The 23,054-nt window shown below is 37.9% G+C and overlaps 1 protein-coding gene across 1 annotated transcript; it reads left to right on the forward strand.

The window, feature by feature from the left end:
* Positions 1-8,822: 8,822 nt before the first annotated feature.
* On the forward strand, positions 8,823-21,997 carry EQTN (equatorin). Its single transcript, XM_047830125.1, has 8 exons — positions 8,823-8,980; positions 9,202-9,501; positions 13,182-13,268; positions 15,233-15,322; positions 16,642-16,692; positions 18,074-18,139; positions 20,905-21,058; positions 21,533-21,997. Exons 1-8 carry the CDS (start codon positions 8,899-8,901, stop codon positions 21,810-21,812), a joined length of 1,110 nt encoding a protein of 369 aa, XP_047686081.1. The 5' UTR covers positions 8,823-8,898; the 3' UTR covers positions 21,813-21,997.
* The last annotated feature ends 1,057 nt before the right edge of the window (positions 21,998-23,054 follow it).

Below are 23,054 nucleotides of genomic sequence, written 5' to 3' on the forward strand. Positions count from 1 at the left end.
CATTCATGCTCTGTCTCTCTCTGTCCCAAAAATAAATAAACGTTGAAAAAAAATTTAAAAAAAACTGGATATATGAAAATATTACCACCTCTAATCCTTTTAGGCATGAAGAAAAATGATCTGTATAGAAATTTTTGAAGTAAATACATTCAGGAATAAAATTCAACCCAGTAAATGACTCAAATATCTACTTGGTGCAATATTTAATTTACCCATTTTCCAGATGAGCAAATTCAGGGTCAGAAGGAGCTGACTTGTCCAGGATCACACAGGTAGGAAGGGATGGAGCTAAGACCCAAACATATGTCCTCTTACTCAGGGTTCAGTGCTCTTGTAGGAGAAAACACCAAAATAGAAGAGGAGCTTGTAATCTAGACATAGTCAACAAACACGAAAACATTTAGGAACTAGAACATAATCAGAGGTTATGAATTATATCTAATGACATTCTTGGTATTAGAAATGGTTCCTTTTCAGGGCAACCTTTAAAAGTCGATGTACACTCGCGGGGTTTTGTTTTATTTTGTTTTGTTTTGTTTTAGGAAAATGCTCTATTTTGGGTAATAGAGTATTTACATTTGTGGAAAGGTTAACTACAGCCTAAAATGAGGATGACATCCAAAGAGGGCATATTCAGTTTTAGATTTCCTAATATCTTCCCAAGAACCCAAAGGAGTTTATCTAGTATTAATGTGCTAGGGTTGACGTAACAGGGCACACTGAGCAGCTTTAACACCAAAAATGTGTTGACTACAAGTCCTCAAGTCTCGAAGTCTAAGATCAGAGTGCTGGCAGGACTGATTCCTTCTGAGGGCTGGGAGGAAGAATCTGTTCCACGCTTCTCTCCTAGCTTTGGGTGGTTTCCTGACAATCTTCGGCATTCCTTGATTTCTACTGCATCACCTAATCTCTGCCTTCTACTTCACATGGCATTCTCCTTGCATGTGTCTGTGTCCAGCTCTCCCTTTATTATGAGCATTCCAGTCATATCGCATTAGAAGCCCACACTCCTTCAGTATGACTTCCTCTTAATGGATCACATAGATGGTGACCCCATCTCCAAGCATGGTCACATTCCAAGGTACTAGGGGGTTAGGACTTCAACATATGAATGCGGGGGAGGAGGCGTGTCTCAACCTGTAACACCTAGTAATATGTTGTAAAAAGAGTACTGGTCATGGGACAAAGGACAATTGGAATTTGTTTTTTAACTTAGTTTCACCAAACACATTGTTTTTAAAAAATCTGCCATAGCTGCACTCTGCCAGTTCCACTACCTGTAGAGAGGGTTTGTCACATCAGAAAAAAAAACATAACCGTCCTGGGAATGCACGAGGATTTAGAAGAGAGAAAGATAGATGACAAAAACACAATTTTGTTTGTGTCATTAGGAAATGCTTCGTTGACTTGTGGCAGGTAAGTGATTCCTGAACTCATTTTCAAGCACTTGATGTGCCATGCAGTGTGTCATACTCTGGGCATACCATAGTCAACATGTTTCTCCAGCTGGTTCCTTCTCTCTGCCACACCAGCTACAACTGGTAATTCCACTGGATGCCATCTCTCCCCCAACCCCGGGAACCTCTGTCTCCTGAGTTTCATCACGGCTGGGCTCCATCATGCAAAACTGTGATGGTCTACAGCAACCTGGTGCATGCTGACTTCAGCTGTGTCTCCTTTTCTATGTTTGCACCTTGTTAGATACCAAAGTAAAGAACTGCAGAGGCCTTCGAGCCCTTTATGCACATCTCTTCTCCCCCTCCCATTGCTCAGAAGAATGGGCCAGAGAGCCTAAAGAAAACAGTGCTGTAAACAGGACCAACTTTGATCTTGACCATCTTTTCTTTCAGGGTAAGTCCTCTCTGCTTCCCTTCATCCACTTAGGCAATTACATTCCTAGTCAGGTGCCCCTCTAGTTTGTCAGGTATGCCCAGTAGAGACACCAGGTTGGAATTAATTTGTGAGCCTTCATTTTGCTGAAAAAACTTTCAAGTCTTTTCAAATTTGTTTAGTTTTTTCCTGATGCTTCTGTAATTTTAATTAGCAATATTCTCTAATGCCGAGAGGCTATCTATCAATAATAATTAAAATTGAGAGAGGAGGAGTTAAGTGATCCTTTAATATCACGAAGAACAATATTGTTGATACTGTCCATTTGATTTAGGCTTCTATTTCTTATTATATAAGCTATTATATGAGAAAAATATGGATAATATTATTAATTTTGTTAATATAAGTATAACAACATAATTAAGCCCTTTTCTGACTACCTAAATATTAGATTATTTTTTCTTTTTTTTCAATATATGGAATTTATTGTCAAATTGGCTTCCATACAACACCCAGTGCTCATCCCAAAAGGTGCCCTCCTCAATACCCATCACCCACCCTCCCCTCCCTCCCACCCCCCGTCAACCCTCAGTTTGTTCTCAGTTTTTAACAGTCTCTTATGCTTTGGCTCTCTCCCATTCTAACCTCTTTTTTTTTCCTTCCCCTCCCCCATGGGTTTCTGTTAAATTTCTCAGGATCCACATAAGAGTGAAAACATATGGGATCTGTCTTTCTCTGTATGGCTTATTTCACTTAGCATCACACTCTCCAGTTCCATCCACGTTGCTACAAAGGGCCATATTTCATTCTTTCTCATTGCCATGTAGTACTCCATTGTGTATATAAACCACAATTTCTTTATCCATTCATCAGTTGATGGACATGTAGGCTCTTTCCATAATTTGGCTGTTGTTGAGAGTGCAGCTATAAACATTGGGGTACAAGTGCCCCTATGCATCAGTACTCCTGTGTCCCTTGGGTAAATTCCTAGCAGTGCTATTGCTGGGTCATAGGGTAGGTCTATTTTTAATTTTCTGAGGAACCTCCACACTGTTTTCCAGAGTGGCTGCACCAATTTGCATTCCCACCAACAGTGCAAGAGGGTTCCCGTTTCTCCACATCCTCTCCAGCATCTATAGTCTCCTGATTTGTTCATTTTGGCCACTCTGACTGGTGTGAGGTGATACCTGAGTGTGGTTTTGATTTGTATTTCCCTGATGAGGAGCAACGTTGAGCATCTTTTCATGTGCCTGTTGGCCATCCGGATGTCTTCTTTAGAGAAGTGTCTATTCATGTTTTCTGCCCATTTCTTCACTGGGTTATTTGTTTTTCGGGTGTGGAGTTTGGTGAACTCTTTATAGATTTTGGATACTAGCCCTTTGTCTGATATGTCATTTGCAAATATCTTTTCCCATTCCATTGGTTGCCTTTTAGTTTTGTTGGTTGTTTCCTTTGCTCTGCAGAAGATTTTTATCTTCATAAGGTCCCAATAGTTCATTTTTGCTTTTAATTCCCTTGCCTTTGGGGATGTGTCAAGTAAGAAATTGCTACGACTGAGGTCAGAGAGGTCTTTTCCTGCTTTCTCCTCTAGGGTTTTGATGGTTTCCTGTCTCACATTCAGGTCCTTTATCCATTTTGAGTTTATTTTTGTGAATGGTGTGAGAAAGTGGTCTAGTTTCAATCTTCTGCATGTCCAGTTCCCCCAACACCATTTGTTAAAGAGACTGTCTTTTTTCCATTGGATGTTCTCTCCTGCTTTGTCAAAGATTAGTTGGCCATACGTTTGTGGGTGTAGTTCTGGGGTTTCTATTCTATTCCATTGGTCTCTGTGTCTGTTTTTGTGCCAATACCATGCTGTCTTGATGATTAAAGCTTTGTAGTAGAGGCTAAAGTCTGGGATTGTGATGCCTCCTGCTTTGGTCTTCTTCTTCAAAATTCCTTTGGCTATTCGGGGCCTTTTGTGGTTCCATATGAATTTTAGGATTGCTTGTTCTAGTTTCGAGAAGAATGCTGGTGCAATTTTGATTGGGATTGCATTGAATGTGTAGATAGCTTTGGGTAGTATTGACATTTTGACAATATTTATTCTCCCAATCCATGAGCACGGAATGTTTTTCCATTTCTTTATATCTTCTTCAATTTCCTTCATAAGCTTTCTATAGTTTTCAGCATACAGATCTTTTACATCTTTGGTTAGATTTATTCCTAGGTATTTTATGCTTCTTGGTGCAATTGTGAATGGGATCAGTTTCTTTATTTGTCTTTCTGTTGCTTCATTGTTAGTGTATAAGAATGCAACTGATTTCTGTGCATTGATTTTGTATCCTGCAACTTTGTTGAATTCATGTATCACTTCTAGCAGACTTTTGGTGGAGTCTGTCAGGTATTCCATGTATAATATCATGTCATCTGCAAAAAGTGAAAGCTTAACTTCATCTTTGCCAATTTTGATGCCTTTGATTTCCTTTTGTCGTCTGATTGCTGATGCTAGAACTTCCAACACTATGTTAAACAACAGTGGTGAGAGTGGACATCCCTGTCGTGTTCCTGATCTCACGGAAAAAGCTCTCAGTGTTTCCCCATTGAGGATGATGTTAGCTGTGGGCTTTTCATAAATGGCTTTTATGATCTTTAAGTATGTTCCTTCTATCCCGACTTTCTTGAGGGTTTTTATTAAGAAACGTTGCTGAATTTTGTCAAAGGCCTTTTCTGCATCAATTGACAGGATCATATGGTTCTTATCTTTTCTTTTATTAATGTGATGTATCACGTTGATTGATTTGTGAATGTTGAACCAGCCCTGCATTCCAGGAATGAATCCCACTTGATCATGGTAAATAATTCTTTTTATATGCTGTTGAATTCGATTTGCTAGTATCTTATTGAGAATTTTTGAATCCATATTCATCAGGGATATTGGCCTGTAGTTCTCTTTTTTTAATGGGTCTCTGTCTGGTTTAGGGATCAAAGTAATACTGGCTTCCTAGAATAAGTCTGGAAATTTTCCTTCCCTTTCTATTTCTTGGAATAGCTTGAGAAGGATAGGTATTATCTCTGCTTTAAACGTCTGGTAGAACTCCCCTGGGAAGCCATCTGGTCCTGGACTCTTATTTGTTGGGAGATTTTTGATGACTGATTCCATTTCTTTGCTGGTTATGGGTCTGTTCAAGCTTTCTATTTCCTCCTGATTGAGTTTTGGAAGCGTGTGGGTGTTTATGAATTTGTCCATTTCTTCCAGGTTGTCCAGTTTGTTGGCATATAATTTTTCATAGTATTCCCTGATAACTGCTTGTATCTCTGAGGGATTGGTTGTAATAATCCCATTTTCATTCATGATTTTATCTATTTGGGTCATCTCCCTTTTCTTTTTGAGAAGCCTGGCTAGAGGTTTATCAATTTTGTTTATTTTTTCAAAAAAACAACTCTTGGTTTTGTTGATCTGCTCTACAGTTTTTTTAGATTCTATATTGTTTATTTCTACTCTGATCTTTATTATTTCTCTTCTGCTGGGTTAGGCTGCCTTTGCTGCTCTGCTTCTATTCCTTTAGGTGTGCTGTTAGATTTTGTATTTGGGATTTTTCTTGTTTCTTGAGATAGGCCTGGATTGCAATGTATTTTCCTCAGGACTGCCTTCACTGCATCCCAAAGCATTTGTATTGTATTTTCATTTTCATTTGTTTCCATATATTTTTTAATTTCTTCTCTAATTGAGGTTTACCCACTCATTCTTTATTTAGTAGGGTGTTCTTTAACCTCCATGCTTTTGGAGGTTTGCCAGACTTTTTCCTGTGGTTGATTTCAAGCTTCATCGCATTGTGGTCTGAAAGTATGCATGGTAGGATTTCAATTCTTGCATACTTATGAAGGGCTGTTTTGTGACCCAGTATGTGATCTATCTTGGAGAATGTTCCATGTACACTCGAATAGAAAGTATATTCTGTTGCTTTGGGATGCAGAGTTCTAAATATATCTGTCAAGTCCATCTGATCCAATGTATCATTCAGGGCCCTTGTTTCTTTACTGACCGTGTGTCTAGATGATCTATCCATTTCTGTAAGTGGAGTGTTAAAGTCCCCTGCAATTACCACATTCTTATCAATAAGGTTGCTTATGTTTGTGATTAATTGTTTTATATATTTGGGGGTTCCCGTATTCGGCGCATAGACATTTATAATTGTTAGCTCTTCCTGATGGATAGACCCTGTTAATTATTATATAACACCCTTCTTCATCTCTTGTTACAGCCTTTAATTTAAAGTCTAGTTTGTCTGATATAAGTATAGCTACTCCAGCTTTCTTTTGACTTCCAGTAGCATGATAAATAGTTCTCCATGCCCTCACTTTCAATCTGAAGGTGTCCTCAGGTCTAAAATGAGTTTCTTGTAGACAGCAAATAGATGTGTTTTTTTTTAATCCATTCTGATACCCTATGTCTTTTGGTTGGAGCACTTAGTCCACTTACATTCAGCGTTATTATTGAAAGATATGGGTTTAGAGTCATTGTGATGTCTGTAGGTTTCATGCTTGTAGGGATGTCTCTGGTACGTTGTCTCACAGGATCCCCCTTAGGATCTCTTGTAGGGCTGGTTTAATGGTGATGAATTCCTTCAGTTTTTGTTTGTTTGGGAAGACCTTTATCTCTCCTTCTATTCTAAATGACAGACTTGCTGGATAAAGGATTCTTGGCTGCATATTTTTTCTGTTCATCACATTGAAGATCTCCTGCCATTCCTTTCTGGCCTGCCAAGTTTCAGTAGAGAGATCAGTCATAAGTCTTATAGGTCTCCCTTTATATGTTAGAGCATGTTTATCTCTAGCTGCTTTCAGAATTTTCTCTTTATCCTTGTATTTTGCCAGTTTCACTATGATATGTCATGCAGAAGATCGATTCAAGTTACGTCTGAAGGGAGTTCTCTGTGCCTCTTGGATTTCAATGCTTTTTTCCTTCCCCAGATCAGGGAAGTTCTCAGCTATGATTTCTTCAAGTACCCCTTCAGCACCTTTCCCTCTCTCTTCCTCCTCTGGAATACCAATTATGCGTAGATTATTTCTCTTTAGTGAATCACTTAGTTCTCTAATTTTCCCCCTCATACTCCTGGATTTTATTATCTCTCTTTTTCTCAGCTTCTTCTTTTTCCATAATTTTATCTTCTAGTTCACCTATTCTCTCCTCTGCCTCTTCAATCCTAGCCTTGGTTGTCTCCATTTTATTTTGCAGGTCATTAATAGCATTTTTTAGCTCTTCCTGGCTATTCCTTGGTCCCTTGATCTCTGTAGCAATAGATTCTCTGCTGTCCTTTATACTGTTTTCAAGCCCAGCGATTAATTTTATGACTATTATTCTAAATTCACTTTCTGTTATATTCTTTAAATCATTTTTGATCAGTTCATTAGCTGTTGTTATTTCCTGGACGTTTTTTTGAGGGGAATTCTTCTGTTTCGTCATTTTGGATAGTCCCTGGAGTGGTGCGGGACTGCGGGGCACTTCCCCTGTGCTGTCTTGAATAACTTGCGTTGGTGGGCGGGACCGCAGTCAGACCTGATATCTGCCCCCAGCCCACCACTGGGGCCACAGTCAGACTGGTGTGTGCCTTCTCTTCCCCTCTCCTAGGGGCGGGGTTCACTGTGGGGTGGCGTGGCTCGTCTGGGCTACTTGCACACTGCCAGGCTTGTGGTGTATTAGCTAGGGTGTAGATCTGGCGTATTAGCTAGGGTGGATCAGCAAGGTGCACAGGGGTGGGAGGGGCAGGCTCAGCTCACTTATCCTTCAGAGGTCCGCTTCAGGAGGTCCCTGTGGCACCAGGAGGGAGTCAGACCTGCCGCTGGAGGGATGGATCCGCAGAAGCACAGCTTTGGGGGGTTGCGTGGTGCAAGCAAGTTCCCTGGCAGGAACTGGTTCCCTTTGGGATTTTGGCTGGGGGATGGGCAAGGGATATGGCGCTGGTGAGCACCTTTGTTCCCCAACAAACTGAGCTCTGTCATCTGGGGGCTCAGCAACTCTCGCTCCCTTTGTTCTCCAGCCTTCCCGCTTTCCGAGCAGAGCTGTTAACTTATGACCTCCCAGATGCTAAGTCGCGCTTGCTGTCAGAACACACTCCATCCGGCCCTTCCACTTTTGCAAGCCAGACTCGGGGGCTCTGCTTCACCGGTGGGCCGCCCCTCCGCCCCGGCTCCCTCCCGCCAGTCTGTGGAGTGCGCACCGCCTCTCTGCCCTTCCTACCCTCTTCCGAGGGCCTCTCGTCTGCGCTTGGCTCCAGAGACTCAGTTCTGCTAGTCTTCTGGCGGTTTTCTAGGTTATTTAGGCAGGTGTAGGTGGAATCTAAGTGATCAGCAGGACGTGGTGAGCCCAGCATCCTCCTATGCAGCCATCTTCCCCAGGTCCTAGATTCTTTTTTCAATCAGTATGTGAGGTAAAGGTGGGTTTCATTGATAAAAATGTTTTAAGGAAAACAAATATTTTATATTTCATGAAGGATACAGGTCTTATATATATATATATATATATATATATATATACACACACACACACACATATATATATATATATATATATATACATATATATAAAAGATGAGTTTCAAAACACTTTTCCTAAAGAGTTATAGTTAAGGTAGTCCATGAACCAGAACTGGCAGGGCATATGGCTTGAATCTTGGTATCTCTAATTGGTTTTTAACAGATACTTTGCTGCAGCTATCCAAAAGAACACATAATATTGTAATGCTCTGAAAACCAAAGCATGTTCTCATTTTGTTAGCAACAATATTCATGGTTCTTTAAAATCCAGGGACTAACAATTCACATTATTTCATGAAAATATATTTCTTAATTTTCAAAGAAAGTCTGATAATGGTTTCTTTTTAAAAAACTAGAAACCACCAGAGTACCAAAGATAAAATAGATGTCAGATTGAGTCACAAAGCTTTTGGAAACTCCTACCCGACATTCTGACCTCCACTTGGCAGTGACATCATAATGACCTAGCTAGTTGTCGGATCTGCTGGGCAACAGAAAAGGAAACCCTGAGGAGATGCAGTAGATAACTGGATAAATCATATCATTTTCCCAATGAATTTTATATTGTATATTTTTGTATCTGGGGTTTTTTCCTCACAGCTCCCCAATATGACTTCCCATAATGATGGTGAGAGTAAGTATTTAAAGATTTTACAGAAATAGCAGATAAGATGACCCATTACCCTAGAAAATTGGTATGTGACAGTTTTCTAGAGGTCGATGTAAAGTTTACCATTGGAAATATGGCATAATGTACATTCTAAATCTCGGCCTCAAATCCTTTGTGAAAAAATGTAGCTGAAAAGGGGAAAGTAGTAAAAGAACTCAACATATTTCTGATCATGCTTTTTACAGAGTCTGGGGACATGATGTTATCGGAAATGATGCTACCTGAAAAACAAGGTAAACAGGCACTGGAAAATAAGGAACCACCGGAAAATAAGGAACTGATGGAAAACAAGGAACTGATGGAAAATAAGGAACCGCTGGAAAACAAGGAACCACCAGAAAATAAGGAACCGCTAGAAAATAAGGAACCTCCAGAATATAAACCACCGGAAAATAAGGACCCACCAGAAAATGAGCCACCGGAAAATAAGGTGGATACTCCTGCTAATGAGAAGAATGGCAATTATTATAAAGATATAAAACAATGTAAGTCTTTAAAGTTTATAGAAATACATATGCAAAAGCTAGTTATTCTGGTTTGATTTATTTTAACTCTTTTTAAAACTCTATCATTTTATTTCCTACATCTTAAATTCCTATTTACCTTCTAAATGTTTCCATGTGTAAAATGAAATTTTTATTTTCTATCACTTTGTTTTCATGAGACACTATGAAGTTTAACAGGATTCTTTCAATAATGGTCTGTAATTAACAGAGGGCACGTGGCATTCTCGTGATTTGCAATTGATCTAATTGTATGGTTTTTTGTTAACCAAACTTTCTTTGGAGGTGTGTATCCATTTTCTAGGGCTGCTAAAACAAAGTACCACAGACTGGGTAGCTCAGAGCAACAGAAATTTATTCTCTCACAGTTCTGGAAGCGAGAAATCCAAAACCAAAGTTTTGGTCATGCTATACTCTCCCCAAAGCCTCTAGGGAAGGATCGTTCCTTGCCTCTTCCAGCTTCTGGTAGCCTCAGGCATTCCTCAGCTTGTCACGAATTCCCATCTCTGCCTCCATCTTCACATGGCACTCTTGCTCTGTCTCTCTGTCCATTTCCATCTTCTTGTAAGGACACCATATCAGATGAGGATCCCAACCTACTCCAGGGTGACTCCATCTTTTTTTCCCTGCCCTACCCTACCCTACCCCACCTTACCCTGCCCAGCCCTGTCCAAGGTGGCCAGACTAAGAAGCTGACTTCATCTTGATTAATTTTATCTTCAACAACCCTATTTTGAATTAGGTTTCATTCTGAGGTGCTGGGGGTTCAGACTTTTGGAGGGGGGGCAAAATTCAATTCATGTCAAGATGACTTTAAGATGTTTGGAAGGTCCATCAAACTTCAGTTTATTCATCATTACTCATATGGGCTTTCTTTCCATCTCCTTGTAAGGTCCACCATTCTAAAAAGTGAAAAGTTCCTAAGAAACTCTTGTTAAGAATAAAAACAGGGGTGCCTGGGTGGCTCAGTCGATTAACCGTCCAACTCTTGCTCTCAGCTCAGATCATGATCTTGAGCTTTGTGGGTTCGAGCCCCATGTGGGGCTCTGCTAACAGCATGGAGCCTGCTTGGGATTCTCTCTCTCTCTGTCCCTCCCCTGCTCCCTCTCAAAATAAATAAACTTTTTAAAAATGAAAAATAAAAAAATTAAGACTAAATCTAATTATCTTGGGATTCTTATTAACATTAATCAAATTAAAAATAGAAATACAATCAAGATATAGACATATATATACATGTACAAATATATACACTCAAGTACTTTGATCACAATAATGCGTAAGTTGTATTTCTATTTTCTCTTTGATGAATCAATATCTGTCTTTTGTAGGTGCAAAAAACACCTGATGCTCAGAGAGGTCAATTGCCAGGTTTCATAGCTACCAAAAGCAGAGTCAGGAGGAGTGGGATCTAATCTGTCCAGGATCAGACCGCCACTATGGTGTGCACATGGTTCAACCATTCCCCTTTCAGGATGTACCTCTGGAATGAACCAGAGGGTATAAATCAAGGCCTGATGATGACTTTGATTAAAGAAAAAAATCATTCTTACACACACAAATACATACAAAACATAAATGAAATCTTACCAAAAATGTGTCAAGATTTACTTTTCTCATTTAACACCTCGAGCTCGTTTCACATCTATCCACTAGGTGGATACCTAGTACTCCAGAAAATGATGTCCCATAATTGAGCCACTATCTTTTTTAAAGAATTAGATTATGTGCAGTTTTTCCCTTGGACATTCTTCTCATATATGCTTAAGTGTATCTCCCTTTAGATAGATACCGAGTACTGGACATTGCTGAATAAAAAAATGAATCTTTAAAAATATTGATAGATACCACCAAATTGCCCTCCAAAAAGCATCTACCAATTTATTTATTTATTTGTTAATGTTTTATTTTTATTTTTCACAGAGAGAGAGAAAGAGAGAGAGTGAACAGGGGAGGAGCAGACAGATAGGGAGACACAGAATCCAAAGCAGGCTCCAGGCTCTGAGCTGTCAGCAGAGAGCCCGAGGTGGGGCTCGAACTCACAAACTGTGAGATCATGACATGAGCTGAAGTCGGACGCTTAACCGACTGAGCCACCCAGACACTGCCAAAAAGCATCTACCAATTTATAGCCTCCAAGAATGCTCCACAATCTTACCTACAATGAAAATTGTTAACCATATTTTGTGAATATAAATGAGAATTTTCCATGACTATTTTCATTTGCATTCTGATTACTTATGAAGTTGAGCATTTTTCTCTGTATTTTTGGGATATTTTTATTCCTACTTCTATGATTTGCCTATTCATATCCATGGCCCATTTTTCTATCAGGTTGTATTTTCATGTATTTGTAGGGGCTCTTTTATGTTTAGCAAATTATTTTTGCTATAGTAATAGTTAACAGGTATTTTCCCCCCAGGCTATTGCTTATCTTTAAAACCTGTTTAGGTATCTTAATCACAGATAAAAATTTTAATTTTATGAAATCAATGTTGATTATTTTTTTAAAAAATTTGTGTTTTGGTTAGATAGGTCTTATTCAATCCAAGATAAATTATTTTCCTATTTTTTCAAATGATTTCATATTTTTGTCTTTAACTTTTAGTTCTTAAATCAGTTATCTTTGTATATGGCATAAAATAGGCATGAAACTTTGTGTTTTTCAAGGAGGATTGCCCAATATTGAACACCAATTCCCTACTTATGTGAAACCCATTTAATATATACTCTCATTTGAACTTGGGTCAGTTGCAACCTTTTTTATTGTTTCTTTGATCTGTCTTTCCCTGTAAAAATACCACTGTGTCTTAGTTTCTATACTTTCATAACTTACAACATACATGTTGGGCTTTTGCTTCCTTTTGCTACATTTTTCCATAGATCTAGCTCAGAAATTCCTCAAAAATCATGATACATTAATGGGACTGTGTGTGTGTGTGTGTGCATGTGTGTGTATGTGTAAGCATGAGTGTAAGCCTGAGTGGTATGACGAATGAATAGATGTGTATGTACTAAACACACATATGTATTCATGTACATATAAGATTTTCTGTCATTTCATGAGATTTTGGAAAAAAGAGACATGTATATATATTCATATGTCAATGATTCAGTCAGCCATCTTGATCCAATCTACTCTTACTCTGGGTGGATATATCCATTGGTTTTGAATTATAACCAACCCCACTGACAACTTTTAAGAGCAAGATTCTTTATGTACATATGTAAATGTGAACATGTATGGGAGACTGTGATTGTTATTGTTACTGAAATATATGCTGTTTAAGCTATTCTATAATCTAACAGAAGGTTCAGGGGCAAACTAATGCTTCTTACTTGGCTTTTGATTATATCAATACAGTGATAATAATATACACCTACAAATCTACTTTAGCACTTGTTATAATTTCCTCAATAATTTCTCCTTGAAATGTTATTTAATATCAGGATACCAATTTGGCTTTTTCCCCCATGAATTTTATTTTTAAACCATGCCCCATTTCCTCAATTTGTAGATGAAGAATATCTCAAATACTTTATTATTCTTTTCTTGGAATTAGTACCTTTGTTTTAAGAAAAAAAAATCAGATGAGGAAAAATTTAAAGGAACAAGAAGTAACTTAGCTAGTTGCTGAAAATATTTGATCTTGTGTTTTTAGATGTGTTCACAACGCAAAATGTAAATGGCAGCCAGTCTGAAATATCTGTGAGAGCAACAACCGATTTGCAATTTGCTCTAAGAAACTGTAAGTACTGAAAGTAGTGAAAACCACCACTGCAAATAGGAAGAGCCCTTAAAGCAAGATTTCAAAATAGCTCTAGAGAGTATCAAGTAGGAAAAAGGTCTTAGTGGAGCTAGTGTCAGAGAATCCTACCTCCAAAATAAGGAGACTCCATACCCCTTGCACTAATAAAGTTAGAAGTCAAGGAGGTTCTTGCATTTCTTAGCCTCATGTTTTTGGTTTTCATGGAAAGATAAATGACTAAATGTATAGCTCTATAAAACTGTATGTCGTTCTTAAGCCCACATTTTTACTCCTTTCTGCTTATACCTCCAACTTCAAATGTTCTTATTTCTTTTTTGTGTCTTTCCACCAAGCATAATGAATTTGCTAAATAAAGCTGTTGCCAGCATGTGAGTTTGGAGGCCATTAACAGTCTCCAAAGTACATATACATATCTATATGTATATGTTTAAAGATATACATATCTTTCACCATGAAGTGTTGGCAGCTCAAATCTATAAAACCCCCAAGCATAAAACAGAAGACAAGGAAAAGAGGATAAAATTAAATAGAGAAGAGAGAATGTGTCTGGCTCTGGCAACTTTAATATTGGGAAAAGCCAGACTCAGTAATACCTAATTGTTAATAAAAGCTATTTGATAATAATGGAATATTTTGAACAATTCCAAACCTTGGGAAATAAATTAGGGACATTTCAAGGGCATGTGTTAATTAAACACATGGGCACAATTAAACACAAGGGCATGTGTTAATTAAACAAATCACTCACTTTTGTTTGTATACACCAAACATCATCTTAAGTTGTTTGGGACAAGAGACAGAAAGGCAGGTCTTAGACCAAGTAGCTCAAATTCCTTAAGAGATGGATTTTTGAGGACCATAGGACCCATGAAAGAAATTGCAAAACCTAATTGCTATTCCCACAATTCAGGTCTCCAGAGTATTGTCAAAGAAAGTTGGATAGGGATAAGAAATTGTTGCCATTTAAAATGGGGATCTGACAGAAGGAGATATGCTAACATGGTAGGGACATTCTAGAGGAGCAAGCCCCTCAAGGAGTTGGAACTCTGCAGAAAATTTTTGACTAACAATTGGAACTAGAACTGTGAGGGCAAGGGGGCAATCCACATGATTTTTTGCCAAAATAGAGTATGAGGGTTCTATAGCAGACCTCGGGGATTACTTACCAATTTTGTTGGAGTCCTGCCTGAATCATGTCAAGTCTGGAAACAGATTCTCTTTTCCATAGCTTTCTTGCCAACAAGGTACCTGTCATGGTGCTGTTGGTAGCCTCAGTCCGAATTAACTCTGTCTCTATGTAGAACTTTTTCTATAGCGAGATTGCCTGTACTTCGTGTGGAACTTCATTAGCGCCTGCATTAAACAAAATTGACTGAAATGGCCACCATGGGAGGTGGGGAGGGGTGGAAAACGTCTCGGGTCACAATTGTTGCCAAATACACTCTTACTGACATTCCTCCAGAAGAGGGGCACATTATAGACTGAAATACATAGTAAATCAGGCCTGAAAACCCTTGATTTTATTTTGAATAGTAAAGGGAACGCTTCCCATTTACAAGGATACTGATGTACCTTCCTCTTCCACGTCCTGACACTGACCAGCAACCAAGCTGTTCTGGGCTGATAGTATCACTTCAAGTTCTGCTCAGAATACCATCTGGTATTTACCTCTTTTACCTCTAAAAGAAGCTTCTGGCCCCACAGTACTAGCTTTTCCTCTTTCCCACAAATTATAGGCGTATTAATCCCCTCTCGGGCAACCCATTTTCCCAAAACTTTATTCTTCAATGCCTTCGTCTTTCCCCTCCTTTATGATATCTCAGGAAAATGTCAACATCTTTCTCTTTTTCTTCTATGTTCCATTTTTTAGCTTAAAAAATATGCCTAATCACAGACGTTGTCAATATTTGTATGTGCTGATAATTTATTATCCCTTTTCCTAGATAAACTCCTCAATGAAACAACTACGTCATTTCCTGGGAAAGCCACCAGTGAAGAACATGCTACTGAACCCCCTCAAAAACAATATCGAAGTATTAAAGTTTCTACACATTAGTCATACCTGGAGCATATCATTATATGATTTAATTTAAGTCTCATTACTCTGGATGTCTCATAAAGTAATAGCGTGCTATAAAGAACTTACACAGCTGCAATTTAAATTCACTTGAAAATCTTTGAAACAATGGAAGTCTGAGTCCATTTTTAGGTTTACCTGATGAAGGGAGAGGGTGTGAGCTCTTTTTAAAATAAAATCTATTTTAACAAAATGTATTACACTTATATTTATATTCAACATATAAATATATTTAATACATTTTAATATTATTTTAAAAATAATAATGTACAAGTGTCTATCTGCTTGAGGAATAAATTTATTTCTAATTAGAGTCAATTATTAGTGTTTCCCAAAATTATTGGTGGGGTGTGGGGGGCGGTTGGTAGTGAGAGGTTTCAAAATCAAAATCATCATTTATCTCTCCTGCTGATAATATTGTTCCTTATGAAATGTTTGTGAAAACATAACCCCCAGGATGGCTCTCCTCTAAGGTCTTGAACAAGTGGTCTAATTGAAGACAATGGACCTGTCGTTACATGAAACCCTATTTTCTCCAGTTCATGCAATCCAAGTATGTTTCTCACATGACTGTTGTGAATTAGTTTGCATCTCTAACACTACTAAAACAAACAACTTAGTCATCTTTTTTATATATTTAGAACTAGAAAATCATCCTAGTGATACCCTTTCTTAAATATCTTTAGTAATTTACTACTAGGTTTGGGATCATGTTCTAATTACTAAACCAGGCGTTTAAATCTGAAACAATCTGACCCCTGGGAAAGGTTCAAGTTTCTTCTGTGGTCCCATTTCCCACCCACATTCTTCACTTCAGACTACCTGAGGCTCTTAGAACTCACCAAATCTGCTCACGACTCTGACTTTGTTCACAGTGAAATAACCTTACTCTTCCCTTGTTTGCCTAGCAAACAATTTCTAGTCCTCTAAGACTACATTGGAGCATCCTCTCCCTTTCGAAGAGTTTCCGGCCTTTGCAGCTGGTTTCTATGTGCACACCACTTGTGTGTTTCTATTGAAGCCCCCGTTATCCTGCAACATAATGAATAGTGATTTTTGTCTGTCTCCCAAACTGAGGGTGTGTTCCTTCAGCATAAGGTCCATGTCTTGTCACTTTTGTAACTTTAGTGCCGACCACAGGGTCTGGAACATGGTAGGAGCTCAAAGTATAACTGTTACATGACCAACAGAAAAGTGAATAAATGTTCTATCCTAAATTTACTAAAGCGAACTCACCTTACCTAGTTATCCTGTTCTATTTTGTTTTTTAAACAGGACGAACCAACCGTCCAAATGAGCCTGCATTTTGGACAATGTTAGCTAAAGGTAAACTGATAGTCGTTAGGTAGCTGAGAAAATGTTTTGGTTTTCTAAAGTCTTATGCAAGAAAACCAAGACCAGTGTAATTTTGTTCTAATGAGTCAGTTCTAATATTAAGGATTAATATTAGAATTAATTAAGAATTAATAAGTCAACATTTTGCTGCCATTATCATACATAATAGCAAATGCAAATCAAAACCACAAAGTTGACCGTGTCCTGCATTTTCTGATTCCCTCTCCTAAATGTTTATTCTCCTATAAATATTGCAGCCTTGTCATTCAATTTATTTATGATTAAAAATTTTAAGTAAGGCTCTTGCTCAATATAGTCCCTCTCTGTGTTTGAAGCAATTTGCCCATTAGCACTTGGAAATGTGTGAATAAATGCAAAGTATATATCAAAATATATGCAAGCATCTGTCAAAATGCATATGTAATATGTATTGCATATGTCAAAAGCATATAGGCATACATGAATAAATGTAATGTGCATTGATATATATGCATGTATAAATGTATGTATCATATGTAGATGCACACATGAGTAAATTTAATTCATGTGGCATACACATATATTGTATGTGACATGAAATATATACATACACATATGGCATACACATGTATGCATACACATATGGCATACACATATATTGTAGACATGAAATATATACATACACAGTTGATCCTCATTATTTGCAGATTTTGTATTTGTGAATTTACCTACATCTAAAGAGTATTTGTAACCCCCAAAATTACTTTTGTGGTCACTTGTGGACATGCCCAGAGCAGCAAAAATTTTAATTGCCTGACACTCAATGTTCCCAACTGAGGTAAAACAAGGAAGGCAACGCTCTGCCTTCCTTTTTTTTAGCTTTTACACTGTAATTAAGTGTCCTTTTGGTGGTTTACTTAGTGCTGCGTGTTTTGCATGTTTGTGCATTTTGTTGTTGGTTTTGCTAATTAAAATGGCCCCTAAGTGTAGTGTTAAGATACTGGTTAGTATTCCTAAGCACAAGAAGGCTGTGATATACCTTATGGAGAAAATATGTGTCAGATAACAGGCATATTTATGATGCTGTTAATCATGAATTCACTGTTAATGAATCAACAATATATATTAAATAAAATATCATTAAACAGAAACACAGAGAAAACAAGGTTATGTATTGGTTGGTTGATGAAAATGTGACCAGAGGTTCACAGCAACCTAACCTTGTATTTCCCCTAGGGGCAGCAGTTTAGTATTCACTAATTCAGTGTTCACATGACTTTATGGAACATAAGTGTCATGAATAATGAGAATAAATTCTACATATTAAACTCACGCACAGTAATTTTAGGAAGTTAATTTTGTTTACCTTAACGCCAATTTATTGTTTTAACAGCTTTAAATGCAACACCAACAGCTGAGGAGCTTGAGGAAAAAGATCAATTATTTCACCCAATTCCACGTAAGCACAAAACACTTCAATTAAATGGATGCATCGATGCCAGCACACATTTTAGTGTGTGACTTCACTGTGTGGCAATAGTGTTTTCCCCAGTAATGTGAAGTGTATGTGAAAGGGTAGCACGGTGGCTAACACTATATCAGAGAGGACAGTTGCTGTTTTAGAGAAGCAATTGTCCCTAAGCATTATTCTCCAGGTACCATGTTGGAGAGGGCTATTTTTATTTTCCCGTTTTATAACTTCTATTCCTAAAACAGATAAACCAAATGGGGGAGTAGGCAAGTGAATCATATATAGAACACAGTTTTTTTTTTTTTTAATTGATAGACTCTAAGTTCAGAGCAATTTGGGGCTTACAGAAAAAAAAATGAGCAGAAAGTACAGATTTCTCCTATATTTCCTCTACTCAGTTTTTCCTATCATTATCAACTTGCATTGGTTTAGTACATTTTATAATTTACAAGCCAATGTTGATACATTACTATTAGCTGAAGTCCATAGTTTACATTAGGGTCCACACTTTGTGTTGTACAGTTCTGTGGGTTTTGACAGATGCATGATGTCATGTGTCCACCATTACAATCATACAGAGTAGTTACACTGCCCTAAAAATCCCCTGTGCTGCACCAATCCATCCCCTCTGTCACTAATCCCCGGCTACCAACTGCTCTTTTCACCATCTCCATATTTTTGCCTTTTCCAGAATGTTCTATAGTTGGTAACTATAGTATATTGACTTTCACAACGCTTTTTGCACTTGTTAATATGCATTTAAAATTCCTCCATGTATTTTTGTGGCTTGATGGTTCATTTCTTTTCATCACTATTTAACATTTCATTGTCCACACAATTGGACAATGTACAATAAATTGTACCAATATATTTATCCTTTCACCTACTAAAGGACATCTTGATTACTTCCAATTTTTGGCAATAATGAATAAAGCTGCTATAAACATTCATATGTAGGTCTTTGTGTGGACATAGGTTTTCAGCTCATTTGGGTCAATACCAACAACCGTGATTGCTGAATTGTATGGTAAAACTGTTTAGCTTTGTAGGAAATTACCAAACTGAATTCCAAAGTGGCTATACTGTTTTGTATTCCCACCAGCAAGGAATGAGAAAATTCCTGCTGCTGAATGCAGTCTTGCAGTTTTCATTAATGGATTAGTCGTATTTATATGAGTAAAAGAACTGATTTCAATAGAAAATGTCACAATAAGGCAATACATTAATTTACCCCCAAAACCTCTGTCCTACAAATAAACTACTGGGGAAAAATTGCACCTGGTAATACATCTAAGTCCTGACAACTCTCTTCTGCATTGGATTATTTGTAATAAATACAGCCGTTCGCCTTGCAGTGTTTAAAGAGAATGAAGAGAATTCTTTGTTTAGAAAAATTGTATATAGAAATGACAAAGGCTGCATTACCTTAGAAATACTTTGTCTTTCCAACTAATTAGATTGGGCATGATTTATTTTCTGTCATGTATTTAGTACCTATTACATGCCAGGTGCTTTACATACATTATGTCAGTTTTCACAGCAACTCCATGAAGTTGGTATTATCGCCATTTCACAGACAAGAGAACTGAGGCTGAGAGAGAAAACCTGTCCATACTTGTAATTAGCTTTGTCATAATGTCCAGTGGTTGAGAATTCCAAACCCTTCTCTAGTTTTGACCATCACCTCAAAAAACAAAATGTACTACAAGTACACTTCTTTATAAAAAACCTTTTAAGGAGTAGCAAAGCAATTCAGGAGCACAGCCCATTTCAACATCATTTGTTTGATTATTCCCAAAGTAATCTGCCTTGAAGTCAAGATAATCAATGATAGTTGTACATTTCACTCTACTTGGTCTAAGATAGTACTCTGACAATTAACAGAATGAGAGAATACAGATGTGGGAGCTTGTCACTGCTTATCCAAAACACCATTACCTAACAAATAATGAAAACCTTTGTAAGTTTTGGGTGGGAGAAAGCTGGGAGAAGAGAGAAATAACAACATGGTCATTTAAAGTCGCATTAAATAAATGGCTATTAAGTGAGGCATAAATTCAGGAAAATATAAAATTTGGCAGTAAAGTTATATTTTCATCAATAGATTTGATATCTTTGATAGCTCTGGGTCTGGACATGATTTTTATCACATAACTTATTTTAGAAAGCAGTAAGTTTTCATTTCTTTTTTTAACATCATATACATTAGGTTTGATCTCAGTAATAAAATGGCAAATTCATTTCTTAAACCTCAGTACACCATCCTTTTGGCATCAGAGAAAAATCAATGTAGTTCCCAACAGTAAAATTCTATCTTTCTCTGCTGAAGGACTAACCCCTGTTGTGTGAGTCCATCATATTTTCAATAGTCATGTTTCCAGTGGTTTTTATTAGTCAGGGAGGGAGATTCCTGTATACACATTTTAGCACCTGGTAATGTGGGTTTGAAACCAGATTTTGCCACTTAATAGCTAGGTGCCATGGGCAAATTCATAAACTTCTGTGATCCTGTAAAATGGAGCTAATAACAGGTCTTCCAGGACTCTAGTGAAGGTTTAAAAAAAAGTGAAGGGCACTTAGCCATAGGATGGAGCCTACAGTCTTCTCTGCATCGTATATGAGTAGTGGGCGTGAGTAGTGACTACTCTGGATGGCGAACGCTTTTCTGCAGTTGCTCTGATATCCTTACTTCTCCAGGAAACATGCTGGACTCGGTTACTCTTTCCCATTGCCTTTTCTTTCTTTCTTCTCAGACTCTGATTTGAATGCCATAAATGAAGATAACATGACACAGCTACAGGAAATCAAGTTAAAATTAATGCTGGGCATCTCCCTGATGACCCTCTTCCTTTTTGTCATCATCTTGGCCATCAGCAGTGCCTTGCTGTACAAGGTGAAGACAATGAGGTAAGTCTGCAGACCTCTGGAGTCTTTGTAACAGGTGTGATATGAAGCTCACACCCTCCTTTCTTTAGTAGGCTGTTAGGAAATGCAGCTCCCAAATTTATCTGTAAGATATGAGGTTAGGCTCCATTTCCTCTATTCAGAAAGGAGTATGGGGTTGTCTCTCAGGGAGAATTTTTCCCTAGTATTTTAGTCATCTAGAGATAAAAATAACACTAGTCAATCGAAAAGGATATACAGAATTTAGATATGCATTCTTTTTTCTAGCTTGGGAACAAAAGAACTATGACCTCTGTTCTCAACAGCACATCTACTTAGGGTCTAACATTTTTTACTTATTTATATGGCATTATATCAAATAATTGGACAGAATTCCAATTCCATATTGTTTCAATTTTTGTGATGCCTTTCTGAATTGAGTTGAGCTGCAAATGTATGTAATTAGGAACAATTCTTGATACCTGTTTTCTTTTTCAGTTATAAAAGTCCAGTTCTAACCGAATACTCCGTCAACCCAGAGCTGGCAACTCTGTCTTACTTCCACCCGTCAGAAGGTGTATCAGACACATCTTTTTCTAAGAGTGCTGACAGCAGCACATTTTGGGGTACTACATCTTCAGAATTGAAAAAAGAAGACACATTGTCAAAATCTAGAACAACGGACATGATTTCCACAGCCTCAGATGATACAGGCATGAATGATGAGTCAGATTTAATTCAGAGTGAGGACCCAAGTGAAGAAACTCCCACAGATTGATTAGACATTAAGTCAGAAAGCAATTTCTTTGGGACTCTCATTAAGGTCATGACTTGGAAACTCTGCTGAGGAATTTAAATTTTCTGATGTCTGAAAAGGAGGACGTATTCAATAAAATTATCTCAGCCATAAAAGTTTTATAATGGAAAAAATACAAGAAAATAAATTAAGGTGTGGAAAACTCATCCAGTAAAAATAATCCTGGACAGTGACTTATGAAAAGTATTCACTTTAGGGTGGTTCTCTTTAAAATGAAGACATTTAGATATTTATCTTATCTGTATTCTGAGGACTTTCAGGGTAATCACAATTACCTACGCCCCACCCCAAAGCAAAAAGAACACACCTGTTTGTGTTTTACTGGTGAAACAGTTGTACCCTATCAAGAAATGAAACTAAATTAGTACTAGAGCCTCCTAGCATTCTTGTTTAAAAGTCGTCAACTTCTCAGTGACTTAGGAGGCTCTCCATCCCAGGAGTATTTCAGTTTACAAAGAAGACCCATGGAATATGGATATTGTTTCACTTTGAGGAATTAGTTTCAACATGAAAGATTTTAGGAACATGCATCTGGTCTTTTGTGGATGTGTGTAGAGCTGGGGGTTGGGGGAGAACTTAGGTTTCATTGCCTTCCTAAATTCTCACCTACTTTATGTTAGGCAGTTTGGTATATTATATCACACTGAATTCTATTACCCTATGAAAAGCACATTTATTTCACAGATCAACAAATGAAAACTCAGGTAAGTCAGATGCCTTGTCTAAGATCACCTGAGGGAGAGGGGCAAAACTAAGATGTTCTTCCAAAGCATGGTTCTCTCTGTGATCCGTGAAGGCTAACAGTCAAATATAACAAAAACCAAAGGACGCTATTTAGGAGCAAGGTCAGCCCCACAAAAATATGGTGGAAGGCTCCTTAACTGAGGGTCCTTTAAGTTTTTGGAAAATTGTTCTCCCCACCCCTAGCTTATGCCTCTATGAACCTTCCCCATGGAGGATAGACACACTCTTTCCACTCACCTGCCACTTCCCCTACTGTGGATTCTCAGTCATTTGCTCACTCCCTGTTTTCTCCCTTGACTCCAGCCCGAGTCTTACCATTGGTTGGGAAAGCTAGGAAGCTCCGCCTTTGAGTAGCTTGGGACTATATAAGACCTACCCCTGCGCGAAAAGACGTGGCAAGGCAGCTCATCTCAGGTAGGCTCAGAGAGTGTACAGATCGTGACTCAGGGGTGGCCTTGA

This window comes from Prionailurus viverrinus, chromosome D4, assembly GCF_022837055.1.
Source record: "Prionailurus viverrinus isolate Anna chromosome D4, UM_Priviv_1.0, whole genome shotgun sequence".
In the NCBI taxonomy this organism is placed as follows: Eukaryota; Metazoa; Chordata; class Mammalia; order Carnivora; family Felidae; genus Prionailurus; species Prionailurus viverrinus.